The sequence below is a fragment of the Paramisgurnus dabryanus genome, chromosome 23 (assembly GCF_030506205.2).
Source record: "Paramisgurnus dabryanus chromosome 23, PD_genome_1.1, whole genome shotgun sequence".
In the NCBI taxonomy this organism is placed as follows: domain Eukaryota; kingdom Metazoa; phylum Chordata; class Actinopteri; order Cypriniformes; family Cobitidae; genus Paramisgurnus; species Paramisgurnus dabryanus.
In genome coordinates, this window is record NC_133359.1 from 6955281 (window position 1) to 6970647 (window position 15367).

The 15367-nt window shown below is 40.5% G+C and overlaps 1 protein-coding gene across 12 annotated transcripts in view; it reads left to right on the forward strand.

Annotated features, from left to right (window-relative positions):
* The window catches only part of tjp1b (tight junction protein 1b), a 129648-nt gene that overhangs the window by 99710 nt on the left and 14571 nt on the right, over positions 1 to 15367 (forward strand). For 9 of the 12 annotated variants that reach the window (XM_065292132.2, XM_065292137.2, XM_065292138.2 and 6 more), the window contains 11 exons: positions 1172 to 1280; positions 2367 to 2586; positions 2679 to 2863; positions 4711 to 4806; positions 4909 to 4991; positions 5091 to 5301; positions 5436 to 5536; positions 8650 to 9003; positions 9311 to 9547; positions 12517 to 13455; positions 14681 to 14772. In XM_065292132.2, the coding sequence (XP_065148204.1) occupies positions 1172 to 1280; positions 2367 to 2586; positions 2679 to 2863; positions 4711 to 4806; positions 4909 to 4991; positions 5091 to 5301; positions 5436 to 5536; positions 8650 to 9003; positions 9311 to 9547; positions 12517 to 13455; positions 14681 to 14772 (2627 nt within the window). The remainder of the gene's footprint in view (positions 1 to 1171; positions 1281 to 2366; positions 2587 to 2678; positions 2864 to 4710; positions 4807 to 4908; positions 4992 to 5090; positions 5302 to 5435; positions 5537 to 8649; positions 9004 to 9310; positions 9548 to 12516; positions 13456 to 14680; positions 14773 to 15367) is intronic. The other 3 variants (XM_065292140.2, XM_065292141.2, XM_065292145.2) reach the window with 1 other exon arrangement.

The window sequence follows — 15367 nt, forward strand, 5'->3', positions numbered from 1 at the left end:
TTGCAGGGTTCCCACGGGTTCTTGAAATCCTTGAAAGTTTGTGAATCTAGGGGGGAAAATTCAAGAACCTGGGAAGTTTTTGAAAATATACATACATAGATATTATTCCCTGTGTAGTGTAGGATAATATCATTAAAATTGTAGACTTTTTTAGCACATGTGATAAACTGTTCGCTTTAACCCTGGATTAAATTAACCCTGGTTAAATACTTATATCTTCTGTATGAGAATGTTGATTCATACCAAAATGCTTTTTTGCATAGTTGTGTTTAACACATGAAAACGTCTCGGGTTACGTATGTAACTGTTGTTCCCTGAGAAGGGAACGAGACGCTGCGTCTCCCTTGCCATTCTTCCTGCATCCCTGTAATGCCGTCTTTGACAATATTTCAGATAGCGATATACTTCCTGGCTCACACGTCACCCTGTCTTTGTTGTTAAGCCTCACCATTGGTTGAATTTGATATACACATTCAGATGCACTTAGCACTGGAGGCGTCCCCAAAATGTTACCGCAGTGACGCAGCGCAAGTTCCCTCAAAAGAGAACTGTAACAATGTATCTTAAAAGGTAACACGATGTAACCTTGCTATTACTTGAAATGTGTCCCCACATTTAGTCCTTGAATTTGAGGGTATTGCACCTGGAAAGTCCTTGAAAGGTCCTTGAATTTGAAGTTAACTAAGGTGTGGGAACTTGTGGCGAATAACTCAATAAGGACCCCTAAAGGATTGTGGGTGGAGAATGCTTTGGCGTCCCGACTTTTATAACCCTTTGTTTACAGGCTCTTTAAATGGCAGTCCTTGTTTTATGGTGGTTTCCGCTTCCAGAATATTCCTCTCCTGCTGTATAAATGCCATTAAACCTCAGCGTGTGTAAAGATGCTTGCCCTTTCTCACGATGGTTTCCGTGGTGACGTCGTTTCCATCTCTCCAATGCCAAACGCTGCCTCTTTCTCTTCCTTTTTGTGTGTTTGCCCATTCTTTATTCGGAACAATGTTTGTCACCATGCCACGCCACCCACAACTCGAACAGACATTATCACACTGTTTCTGGCTTTTGGGAATATCCCAAAGCATTTAGGAGAAGCGTTCTTTCCATTCATTCATTAAACTGCCTCTGGAAAAGCATTATGTTTTTGTTTTAAATGAATAATAACCTTCTCCCTCAGGTAAACAATGTGGACTTTGCGAACATCATCCGTGAAGAGGCAGTGCTGTTTCTGCTGGACCTGCCCAAAGGAGAGGAGGTCACCATCCTGGCCCAGAAAAAGAAAGATGGTAAGGATGGGTAATTGTGATTGCATGGAACAACATACATGACAGGTTTCCTGCGGGTCCTTGAAATCCTTGAAAGTTGTTGAATCTTGGGGAAAAATTCAAGGCCCTGGGAAGTTTTTGAAAATATACATACATAGGTACAGGTCATTGAAAGTGCTTGAATCTATTTTATGCAAGAAGTTTTCTGGGAAAAATATCTATACTATTCCATGTGTAGTGCAGGATAATATCATACAAATTCTAGACGTTTTAAGCACACATGCTAAACTGTTCATTTTAAATGCTTATATCTTCTGTGTGCGAATGTTGATTCATACCAAAATGCTTTTTTGCAAAGTTGTGTTTGACACATCAAACGTCTCGGTCACGTATGTAACTGTTGTTCCCTGAGAAGGGAACGAGACGCTACGTCTCCCTTGCCATAATTTCTGCGTCCCTGTAATGCCATCTTTGGCAATGTTTCAGATAGCGATATACTTCCTGGCTCCCGCGTCACCCCTGTCTTTGTCGTTAAGCCTCACCATTGGTTGAATTTGATATACACATTCAGACGCACTTACCCTTGGAGGCGTCCCCAAAGTGTCACCACAGTGACAGCGCGCGAGTTCCCTCAAAAGGGAACTGTAACAATGTATCTCACTTGAAATGTGTCCTCACATTTAGTCCTTGAATTTGAGGGTATTGGACCTGGGAAGTCCTTAAAAGGTCCTTGAATTTGAAGTTAACTAAGGTGTGGGAACCCTGTTTCTATCAACCAATCAGATTTTAGATACATTTTTGTATTTGAGTAGGGTTTGAGCCTTTGACCTCCATCCGTATCAGCTTGTATGTTTGCTTACTATCAGAATGCGTTAACTGTATTTGATGAGGTAACCAAAATAATTGCGAAAAATAATAACCAATATTATTACATGCAATTATATAATTTGCCATTACTCATTTTTCTATCTTGCTAAAAGTGCATTTGGTTTAGAAAAAAATAATGGAATTGCTGTGAATAATTACACATCATCTGCTACGATAGTACAATTTCAATACGATTTTGTATACGAGAATGTTAGATGATCCAGTCTCTTTGAATCCCAGTGTACCGGCGAATCGTCGAGTCCGATGTGGGAGACTCATTCTACATCAGGACCCATTTTGAGTACGAGAAGGAGTCACCCTACGGCCTGAGCTTTAATAAGGGGGAGGTCTTCAGAGTGGTCGATACCCTTTACAATGGCAAGCTTGGCTCCTGGCTGGCTATCCGCATCGGCAAGAACCACCAGGAGGTGGAGAGGGGAATCATCCCTAACAAGAACAGGTACTGAGTTTAATTGACGTTAATTTGTATGATGCATATGTATAAGTTTGATGCAGTTTAACGTTTTGGTTGTTCATTTTTGCTCTCCGTAGAGCCGAGCAGCTGTCGAGCGTACAGTACACTTTACCAAAAACCCCAGGTGGGGATCGTGCCGATTTCTGGCGGTTCCGTGGTCTGCGAAGCTCCAAGAGGAACCTGAGGAAGAGCAGAGAGGATCTTTCTGCTCAGCCTGTCCAAACCAAGTTCCCTGCTTATGAGAGAGTGGTGCTCAGAGAAGGTACGTTTACAAAGCCATACGCAGAATATTCAGTTTCTAGATAAGGTTGCTTGTTGCCATGGATATATCTGATTTGATCATCTATTTTTGAGGTCTCAGTATATTTGTTTAGGTTTTCCGTGCCCCTTTAAAAAACGATTTGCCAAACTTATTAAAGCTGCAGATATATAAAAATATATTACTTATTGAGCAAAAACCAGAATCACAACGGTAAGCCTATATTTGATATTATTTGAGCTGTCGCGTATGATTTTCAGGTCAGTTTGACTTAAAATATATTCAGTTCCAACACAATATAGTGACATAGAGGCAAAGCTACAGATTGGAGCTTTAAATGGATCACCAAACAATAAAAACCCAAGAAATACTTTCTTTGTTCTGCTGAATACAAAGGAAGGTAATTTGAAGAATGTTTGTAACCAATCATATCTGGGGCACCATTGACTTCCATAGTCGGAAAAAAATAATACTATGTAAGTAAATGGTGCCCCAGATCTGTTTGGTTATAAAAAAATCTTTATTTGTGTACAGCAGAACAAAAATGTACCGGTATACATGTTTGGAACTTGAGGGTAAGAAAATGATGACAGAAGTATACATTTTTCTATCCCTTTAAATAGTTAAATTGAAGAAACTTTTAACCCTTGTTTGCCAGATTATTGACAGATGAACTAAAAATCCCTTATGCTGCGTTTACACCAACCGCGTTTTAGGCGTCAAAACCGCGTCTACCTAGTTTGCCGCTTGAACAGTTTAAATGCATTCGCGCGTGTAAAGTAGACCCGCGGAAAAAGCAAGCATTTGACGCGCGTCAAAGGCAAAATTTGCTTCTTGTGGGAGGGGCAAGTGCTATTCGGTTGTCTGTTTGCAAGATGACTGATGTTGATTGTGCATTTATCGAGAGAGTTACCGGTTTGTATTTGTTAACCTTACTATAGGGGGAAAATAAACGGCGTGGGTCGATAAACGTCACGTGACTCAAAAGTGAAATGTGAAAAAGTGAAATTACAACATAACAGGTTGCCCAATGTCATCACTGACACTCTTCCTTCTATAGAAATAAGAACTTGTGTTGTATAGCTCCGGGTGACTGCTTACAGACAATATCAAGCGTTCCTTCAGGTTGAATGAGGGCTCCGGGCGGGGCTGCCGCCACAGCAGCAAGCAGGCTCCTGATTGGTTAACGCGTTGCGAAATTCCGCCAAAGTTCAAATTTTTCAACTTGGGTATCAGCCGGCAATTCGCATCAAACCAAAAATGCACAAAAAGCACAATTCGCGCGTATCGCGCCAGGCGCTCAATTAGCGTGAACTAGACATCGGATGAGGCGTCTAGTTCACGCCTTCCGTGCCGCGCCAAACGCCTCATCCGCAAGACCTCCAGACTCGCATCAACGCTTCTTCACATTGACTTAACATTGATATCACTCGCGCTTCATGCCTCTACCGCGGCTGGTGTAAACGCAGCATTATGCGTTTCTTGCTCTTATATTAGTCGCGGGATTTAACTTTGTGTCATGCCAATTTTTCGCTTGAGTTTAATATTTTCAACTTGCGCAAAGACGCGTTTAAGGTGAATAGCTTGTGTTTTCGCATCATATGCATCGCCCTGTCTATTCACGTCTACTCGTGTCTTTGCATTAACTTTGTATGTAATCTACTCACATAAATTGTTGAATTTGCATTTTGTGTGTGTACGCCCCCATTAAACCTGCAGACTTTTTATAGTTGCAGACAAATGAAGTAAAATATAATGGAGACCTGAGGATTTTGGCTAGACCAAGTAACAACCCAGAATACCCTAGCAACATGAAAATCTAGCAACTGTTGTTTCTTCTGTATTACAAGCTGGTTTCCTGAGGCCTGTTGTGATTTTCGGTCCCATTGCGGACGTTGCACGGGAGAAACTGTCCAGAGAAGAAGCCGACCTCTTTGAACTTGCAAGTAAGTTACGTGCAAATGCATTTCTTGCATTTCCTACATCCCCAAAAGTAGTCTGTTAAACAGCTGTGCTGGTTCTCTAAACCAAGTTTTCTTCTTCCCCAGAGAGTGAACCGAGAGATGCTGGCACAGACCAGCGCAGTTCCGGAATCATCCGTCTCCATACCATTAAACAGATCATTGACCGAGTGAGTATGGACTCCGGATAATTGAGTTAACGGTCATTTGAACCCATTACCCATCTGCTCAGCTCAAAAGTTGCAAACTTATTTTTGTTGCTTCACCAGGACAAACACGCAGTGCTGGACATCACCCCCAACGCGGTGGATCGGCTGAACTACGCTCAGTGGTACCCCATCGTGGTGTTCCTCAATCCGGACAGCAAGCAGGGTGTAAAGAACATGAGGACCAGGCTCTGTTCCGAATCCAGGAAAAGTGCCAGAAAGCTGTACGAGCGTGCTCTCAAACTAAGGAAAAACAATCATCACCTTTTCACCAGTAAGCAAACGCGAACGTGCATTAAATGCGAACACCTCTAATGCATTGTGCTCAAAGCGGACGGCAGGATTTATTGTTTAGCACCGATCCATGAGGATGCTTCCATAATTAATTGCCCTGTTACTTTCTCTTAGCTACCATTAATCTGAACAACATGAACGACGGCTGGTATGGTGCCTTGAAAGAGACCATACAACAGCAGCAGAACCAGTTAGTCTGGGTCTCAGAGGGCAAGGTAAGCTCCTCTACTGTTTTACTTTTAAGATTTACATGAGACAGATTTACTCCTTGTAGTGATGGGTCTGAGCGCACCTCAAGTGATGGCTTCTGATCGATTTTATTGCCTAGAGGGTTTGATTTCATGTGTTCATGTATATGGGTCAGGGTGCATTTGTGTCCAACTTTTTATAGGTGCATGCAAACTCCATAAGGCATTAAATAAACAGGCCATGAGGGTATATTTAGCTATTACTTGACATTAAAAATAGAGATGCACTGATATTAGGTGTGTGACGGATCACATTATGGTTTTTGAGGCACAGATCGGATCATTTGTCGGATCAGCAAAAAAACCCCATATAAACAACAAATAAAGAAATGACAAACATTTATAAAAAAAAGAACAAAGTTGCACATTAAGTAAGGTCTAAATTAGCATTAGGTACAGTTTATCGAATCAAATGAATAATAATACTTTAATTAAATATAAAATATAAATTAAATTAAATAGGATTAGTATTTTTTTAGAGCTACAGAAGTGATTTTCTCTTTGTCTTGGGTTGTTTTATTAACGTTAATAACACAGACATAAGTAGGTTAATTCAGGTTACTGTCTCTTTAAGACCAAATAAGCACAGATTGGTTTCTGACTCTAATCTAATCTCTAATACCATGGAGATCATTTTGTTTGTATGCGCCGTGTCAAGAACAGAAAGATTTTTATGTTTGCTTGGTTTTTGAAACGCGTCTCTTCGTGTGTGCAATATTGAGTGCATTTACGCAGATTGAAGGGCGAATTTCAAACGGCGCAGCATAAAAACATTACATTGTTTTTCAATGCTCTATTCACCAAATGTATTTTAATCGATTACAGTATGAGACACAGTAGTGCAACTCTCTAAAGTTACACATCAAGAGATCTGATCTTTAAAGGGATGATCACGTCTGATTGGATCTGGACTAGACACATGGTTTGTGCGTACAGAAAGCTGCTTACTTTAGCGCGTTTTTGCTGTTAAATTGTTTAAAATCACTTGAATGTTAACATTTGCAAGCCTTTGAAACATGTGCATAAACTTTCCCGGGGATCACATGCAAGCCGAACTGTGGGTTGTGATCCGTACGGATCACGGAGCAACTGCGATCGGTCACAGCACTAACCGATATATATCAGCCAATAATCTATATCGGCCGATAAAAGCTAATTTTCGGCAATAGTTTAAAAACAGACGATAGTCATGGCCGATATATCCTGTCAATAAAAAGCGAAATGCAATGAATTTAAGCTCTGTGTATAGTAGGGCTGTCACTTTTGAGAAAAATCAAATTCGAACGGATTTCGAATATCACGCAATGTATCCGAATATATTCGAATATCTAGGTGCCCCCCTAGAGATTCAATCACAAAATTATTAACAGTGACAGTCATAAACAGGGTTGTCTGGATTACTTTTTTTACTTGAAACAGCAGGTTATCAACTTGAATAACAAACTTATATATATATAAAAAATGATTCAGAACCGTTACAAACAATAACATGACAACTTAAATAGCAGCAGGAGTATATAGGCAGACGCAAACGGAATTCGCGCCCGCAGATTTCGGCAGAAAACTCAGCGGAATTCCGCGGATTTAATGCCCGTCATTGACAAGCACACATATCCCGCGCTTGAGCGTGTTTGTGACCAGAACTGTCATTGACAACAAGCACACATACAAAGCCTATCACGCGCGTTTGTGAGCCGTCATTCACAAGTACATTAACCCTGCGCGTGCTGTTTGCTTGCCCGTTTTCAATGATAGAGAGCACAAACCCTTTGATACTTGAGATGAAATTAAACTTACCGCTTTAAGCAGATCTCACTTTTCGTCAATGTGACGCGCGACAGTCAGCACATGATCATTTCACATCCGTTTACAAGACAAATGCTGTTGTTGTTTAATATAAACTTTACATTGCGTTGTAAAAATTATGAAATTATCTTCATACATGCTAATTTCATAATGCGAACGTATTAACACAAGCTTTTTATTCTGCTATAATATTTAACACTATAAACAATATGTCATTTTATATACAAACTATAATTCTATCTTGACATGCACATGAGGTTCATTTTGGTCCCATTTGATTCCCTCTCTTGCGCACAGTTGCCGTCGTCGGTCTCACTCTCAGCCTCCTTCCTATTACGAGGTGTTTTACTGTAAAAAATGCGCCACACATGGCATTTTAAAAACCGGATGGTTTATTTATAGTTCGAATACGGATATTTCACGTCATGTTCGAATGCATATTCGAATATCGAATAAAAAGTGACAGCCCTAGTGTATAGACTGTTTCATCGGATGAACGTGCAGTGAAGCGATTATGCGTCTGGTCAAAACTTTACTTCTGGTTTCAGTTTTTTTTAATGGTGTGATTGGTTGCTAAACTGAACTCTTGAACAAATACCTCGTCGAAAATAACAAATGTATTGGTGTTCTAGGTAATCTACATGTTGTTTATTTTGCTTGTTATATAAATGAAGAGTTTCGTTGCAAAACGAGATAAATCCATTTTTTAACATTTTTGTCAAAACATGTTTATTATTATGTTATCATGTTATAATTTTGTTTAATGGTGCTACTTAGCTGTATTTTTTAAGTTATGAAGGTTTAAATTAAAACAAACCAGTTGAATTGATATTAATTGAAATGCAACAAAACTCTTCAAATTAACTACTTTAAATTGACTTATGCTTAGCGAAGTTTAACGGAAGTTACGTGTTGACCACGAAAGCCGTTTGTTTATGTTGTTACTGCTAAAATCGTCTATAGAAAATGTAAAGACACATCAAGTTTTTAATGTTGAATATTAATTGTCATTTATATTCGAATTTAGTTAATGCAAGTTAATATAACCACCAAACTATCGGTATCGGCAGATATCATTCTGAATAATCCGCTATCGGTATTGTTGTAAAAATTGAATATCAGTGCATCTCTAATTAAAAACAAATATCATTAATCCTGTTTTCATTGAGAATGATTTGCATTAGTTTCCACTCTTACCCCTTCATTTCATCTCCACTGCTGCGGGTCATCGAACCCCTCCTAACCATCCCTCCCGCCCCCCTGTCCGCCTGCAGGCAGATGGCGCTCCTGACGATGACCTTGACATCCACGACGACCGGCTCTCCTACCTCTCGGCACCAGGCAGCGAGTACAGCATGTACAGCACCGACAGCCGCCACACCTCTGACTACGAAGACACGGACACAGAAGGCGGGGCCTACACCGACCAGGAGCTGGACGAGACCATGAACGACGAGGTGGGCCTGCCCAGCGAGCCGGCCATTACACGCTCTTCCGAGCCTGTCAGAGAGGACCCTCCGGTCATCCAGGATCCAGCCGGGTACCCAAGCTACCAGCATGCCGTAGCCCAACCGGAGCAAGTGAAACGAATCGACCCAGCTGGCTTTAAAATGGCAGCGCCCCAGCAGGTAAAAAACATTTAGGCCGTTTTTTTTTATAGGACGATAAAGTTTCTTTGTAATATTTCCCAAGATAGATAGGTTTCCGTGAGAATTTTGAATTCTGTGTGCAAAGGGATTGGACAACTTGGTTTTGTAAAGCTAAATGTCTCATAGTGTAGTGATAACCAATTTTAAATGAGCTAGTTTGTGTGACCATCCTATTTTCTTTGTTCAGCTTTCATTAGTAACCAGATTATCTGGTCAAGGATGCTTTGCTGGTCATAGTTACTGTTACTAGCGTTTGTCTGTAACCTCTTTGCCCCGTACTCCACAGCAAACTCAGGCCGCTCTGGCCTCACCACCCCCTCCCTCATCACTGGCAGCAGCGTCCCCTACTGTCGAACCTGCTGCGCCACTAGCGGGTACGACCCCAGAGGAGCCACCTGTCTCCCCTCTGGCCGACTCCCTAAACAGCCCTGCCCCCGTTCCCGACCCCCAGCCCGAACCCGAGCTCGCTCGGCCCCCAACACACGACCCCCACCAGTCGCTTCCTCATGGCCCAGATCCTAAGGTACCAGCACCACCGGAAGCTGGACCCGCTCCCGGCCCGGTTCAGCCCAGCTCTCTTATTTCAAATTTGCCTGTCTACCACTTTTTTCTTTGACTCCTCCCACTCCACTGTCTGCATGAATGCTCCGCCCACCCCACGCGTGTGGTGTGTTTGTTCCTTTGACACGACAGAGTTAACTGTGTAACTGGTACACATGCACCACTACAGTGGGCCCGTAGGAGGCCGAGGGAAGCGTATGCCTACGCCGTAGAAGTGCAGTCTTCTCACCTCGTACTTCCTCTTCTTGCATGGCTCCTAATGTTTGACGTTTCTTTCAGCTTGTTCTGTGTGTAGTAGGGTTGGGCGATATGTCAAATAGTTATATGAGCATATACGGTCGATATTAAGATTAAAAGAATAGTTTATCCAAATTTGCCATCCCAGATGTATATGACTTCCTTTCTTTAGTTGAACACATGACAGGATTTTAATATAAGATTATATGTATGTTATCCTCTTATATTGGAGCCAACATGGCAAAGCTCCGAGAAACACATAAATGGTTAATAGCATGTCGATAACGTTGATTCTCACTGGTACTATTAGTCATATATGCATGTTTCATTACGATACACGCAAGATCCAGTTTCATTCAATGTTATTGACATGCCGCCGTATTCAAATTAAAGAAAGGAAGTCACATACAAGGGTAAAAAATTATGTACGAATTTTCATTTTTGGGTGAACTATTCCTTAAAGTGACATTGTAAACATTGTGATAATCATTTTTGCGCATTACGTTTTTTAAAGAAATTGTAATAAGTAGTTTTGCGATCTTTCCTTGCCTCACAATCTTTATTAGTAGCAGTAGTGTTAGAGTTGGGGTTTTTTGTAAAATCGGTGCAAACTCTTATTGAACCATTAATTTGTGGCTTCATTAAAAAATTTACGAAAGTCAGATTTTATTATGATAAATTCTGTGTACACGTTCTCTTTTCAAATGTTCCTTTAGTGAAAAACCTGCCTTTTAAAAAACTTTTGGTTTATAATATTTTAAATCTACTGCTGTATATTAGCCTTCCAAAAAATGTATTATTTAAATATATAAACATATGATCTATCAAATGAAAACAAGTTTCATCCTATTTTGATTTGTTTTCTTTTTATTACCTCTCAAATTTGGGTAGGTTTCTTCAAAAATACAAAATTTTAAGCAAAAATCTGAGATAATTGCATTTTTTTGTTAGAGATCAGGTTCAGTTTTTACAGTTTTGGATCAGTGGATGCTTTCGTGTTTTATAAGTTATGTAAGAACGCCACCTAGTGGATAAAAGTGGAAATATGGATTGCTGTAAAAACTTGTCATTGGCAGGGACTTGTTTTTTCTTGGCGTGGGGCAGAAGCTTGATGCTGTCGTGTGAGAACAAACAACAGCCGGCATTTTTCCTTCGCCCGAGTGCCTCTTGCGTAAATTATTCAATTTTGATGGCTTACATTTCTTCCCCGCCACAGAAAACCACCACAGGTTTATCAATGCCATCAAAAGTATTATTTTGTTTTTGTTTGTTTGTTGATCACAAAGTAGAAAGTAGATGAGGAAAACTAGGATTTTGTGTGTATTCAAAGCAATGCCATTGTTGTTTATGATGCGTGGAATGGTGCGCTGTGATTGGTTAAGCAGATTTATTGCATCCTGCAGAGAAATAGGACTGACATTTTTCGCGTTTTGGGATAAAAGGGAGAAAAGATGAAAGAATAACACTGCAGATATCGGATTTTGTGTAAAATAACGAAATTTACTTATTTTACGAAAAAAAAATTAAATGACGTTTATCGCGTTTTGGAACCAAACTCTTCATATATAAATATATAAAAAATATAGAAAAAGAATGTATTACTGATAAATAAAATATAGAGAGAATTTTTTTTCTTTGTCGCCCAGCCCTAGTTTGTAGTGATAGCAATTGTAATGGTAGCGTTTGGCTTTGACCTGAATCACACTCATACAGGTGGGCACTAGATGCACTGTAAACATGTCAATTTATTGCAAACGGACTTCTCGCTGATTTGCAAGAATGGACTTTTGTAGTTGCATGTTTGATTAACCTGCAGACAGTATCTACAGCAATGTAAAAGGAAAACAACCGAACCCATTCTGCATAACGTCTTCAGTGTTTCTGAAGCTCTTATGTAGGAGCTTTTACACTGTTCAATTGTACTGTATGAGACATTGGACCTTTTACGGCTCGACTGTCTTCAGGCTATACTTGGAAGTTTGAGAAGGAGCCTTTCATGAGATGGATAAAATGTTTTCATGAACTATTGCTCAAAATGTGTCAATGTTGAAAGGCTTCTTATCAACTTGTAGAAATGTACAGTAGAGCTGTGTAGTAAACCAATAAGATGCTTGTTTAATTACAAACTGTTTTTGTTCATCATTTTAGGTGTATTATTATAGTACTTGCAGGGCAGCACATTTGTTTTTTGTTTTTTTTCCTGCAAAAGATGCAGTTAAAAAAAAATAAGCCGCTGATGTACAATTTAGTTTTTTGTACATCACACTTTAATTATATATCATGTTCGAACTTTTGTTTATTTGCGTTTAATAATTAAAAATGTCTACATCAGACGTATATACACAAGACAAAACTAACCATTGCTGACACTACAGTAGCTCACCAATGCCACATTTATATTTATACGTTTTGGCATTGGTCATTTCTAGTGTTGATGTGGACCACATACAAAACAAAAACGCATGAATACTTAATCAATTATACAGTTTTTAACACCTTATTAACACAGTTTTTCTGCTACCTTGCAAGCACTACTTTTCATAAACTAAAAGTCTTTTGAATCTCAGTGCTGTTTTCAGGCAATTTTTTAATCTTAAATAAAGATTAGCCTGCTTTTATTTAGATTCGTTCTTTACCAAAATGTGTGATTTGGTAAGTTATCTTGCTCTAATGGTTTCATTTTATCCCTTGCAGATGTATAGAAAGGATCTGTACAGCATAGACGAGTCGGTCCGCGTGAACCACGGCGTGAAGCCTCCCCCTCCCTCGCAGCCACAACAACAGCAGCAGCAGCCTTTAGCCCCTCCCACCACGCTACCCTACAGCCACCAGCCTGTCTACCAGGACCAACAGCCATACCGCCAGTACGACCACCCGCCTTACGGCTACGACGGTGGCGGCTATGCACAACCAAAGCCTCACAATTACGACTCGCATCTGCACTACGACAACCGTGTGCCTCACTACAACGAGCAGTGGTCACCTTACGACCAGCAGCAGACTCCACCCCAACCGCCGCCCGCACCCAGCTACCCTCAGGGCCACCAACCTCCTCCCTCCGTGGGGTACGAGATCCGCTCTCCGTACGAGGACGGCCCCACAAGGGATTACAGCCCACCTCAGTCTAACTATGAAGGGGCGCCCCCTATGGGTTACGATAACCGTCCGCGACACCTCAAACCTGCGCCGGTACGCTACGAAGAGCCGCCACCTCCCCCTCCTGCAACCTCCTACGAGGCCCGCTCGCCTTTCCAACCCGAGCCGCACGGTTTTCCAGGAAACGCACACCGCTCCCCGGATCCTCCTAAGCAGTATTACGGCGATGCTGGAATGAGACCGCCGTACAACCCTATGGGTCCTCCAAACCGTGTGTATAAACCCCCCCAGCACGAACCTTTGATGAACTCAGAACCTCCTCTTCCACCTCCCAAACCCGAGGTCGTCTTGTCTCCAGGGGAACCTTCTCACACAGCGGCTTCAAAACCTTTGCCTCCTCCGCCCAGGGATGATGAGGATGATGATGATCCTGCAATGAAGCCTCAGTCTGTGCTCAACAGGGTCAGAATGTTCGAGAACAAACGTTCGGTGTCTGTAGACCGAGTCAAGGACACTGGAGATGTAGCAGGAATCAGGGTACGTGTTCTGTTTGTGCTTTATTCGATACTCATTGATAAGGTTATTTACTTTATCAGGTGTGTAATTATTGTTGTTAATGGCGTAATTATATTGTTGTATTGCTTGTTAAGGCAAACATAGGTCTCGTACACATTGCAAACTTTCAGGAGTGACAACCGCATTTAAATGCGGGAGTGAATCCCCTAAATGTTCGTTACATGTCTGTACGGAACAAGACTCACTCCCGAAAATGTGATGATTGACACAGAGATAACCATAGCAACGTTCTGCCGTCTCTTGTGCTTATCACTTACAGCTTTGACCAAAATAATTTAACAGCGTTATGTTTTGTAATAAACCACCATCTTGGTATTGTGTATTATACGTTTTTGTGAGGCTGCTCCACAGTGCTCTGTCTTGCAGTGTTGCCAGGTCCTCATCTTTTTTGTACGTACATATTGTTTTGGGTCTCAACCATTCATTTATGGCGATGAAGTTTTTGGTGTTATTTAAAGTGTGAAGGTGCCAATCCCAATATTTTGATCTTTGAGGTAAAGCATTTGGATTTATTTCAATTTATTATTGGATTTTTCTTGTTTGCGTTTTTATTTTTTGCAGCAAACGCTCGTGCCTCTGTCATTTTCTGCACCGCGCATACAGAAAACTTTTTCCCCTTCTAGGAATTAATTTTTTTAGAAGATAGACCTGTAATGTCCATGATGCACGCTTAAACACTTTATTAACTACTAGTTGTTCAGTTTGGTTAGGTACACACTATGCAGAGTTTCTATAAATGCGGTTGTCACTACCTGAGTTAATTCGGTTGTAAAATGCGGTTGTCTGTCCCGTAAATTACTGAACTGTGTGTGTACAAAACAGGATTAAGCATTAAAAGGTGAAGTGACAACCGAATTACTATGCAGTGTGTACGGGACCATAACTAAGTCCCATATCTAAGTATAAGAATTTTATAAACTTGGTATTGACATTATCCTAGCAAACACCTGCAACATCCTAGCAACCTCTATTTGCACCGGATTCACACCAGAGCGGTTGACTTTTGGTGCGGATCCGGCCCACAGTCGTCTGCCGTCTGGGTATAGCAATGCCAGCTTAAAACACACTGGCAGTGCCATGGCAAACTTCCTACTATTGTGGTGGCTACATGGGCAAACTTAAATCGTTTGTAAAAATCTCTTTTTGTGATTAACATTTTGTTTAATGGATGTGCCTTTCTCTACAGCCCGCGGATCTTCCAAAACCTGTGAGCACCCCGGGTCCTGTGCCTAAAGCCAATTCACTCAGCAATCTAGAGCAGGACAAACCATCTTACAGGTATCATCTCACACACAGTACCTATAACCAGTGTCTAAAACTAACACTAACCAGTGGCCAAATGATGCTATATACATTACTTCTTATAGATAAACACGTAGTAGAAAAAAACTGTATAAACTGTAGTTACAAAAAAATGGCATTTAAAGGGATAGTTCACCCAAAAATTGAAATTCGATCATCATCCTCATGTTGTTCTAAACCTGTATGAATTTCTTTTTTTGATGAACACAAAAGAAGATATTTAATGATGGTAAACACACAGCTGATGGTAACCATTGACTTCCATTGTTGGATAACAAATATTATGAAAGTATTGTGATAAATTATGAAGAAGATATTTTGATAAACGATGGTAAACATTTTTGTTTCGTTTTTCCTACTATGGACGTCAATGGTTAACCTCAGCTGTGTGCTTACCATCATTTATCAAAATATCTATTTTTGTGTTTAACAGAAAAAAGAAATTCATACATGTTTAGAACAACATAAAGATGATGACAGAATTTTCATTATTGGGTGAATCCCTTTAACCACTAAAACGGAAATAAATTGTTCAATCCAATTAACTGAACATATTGAAAATTCAGATTTT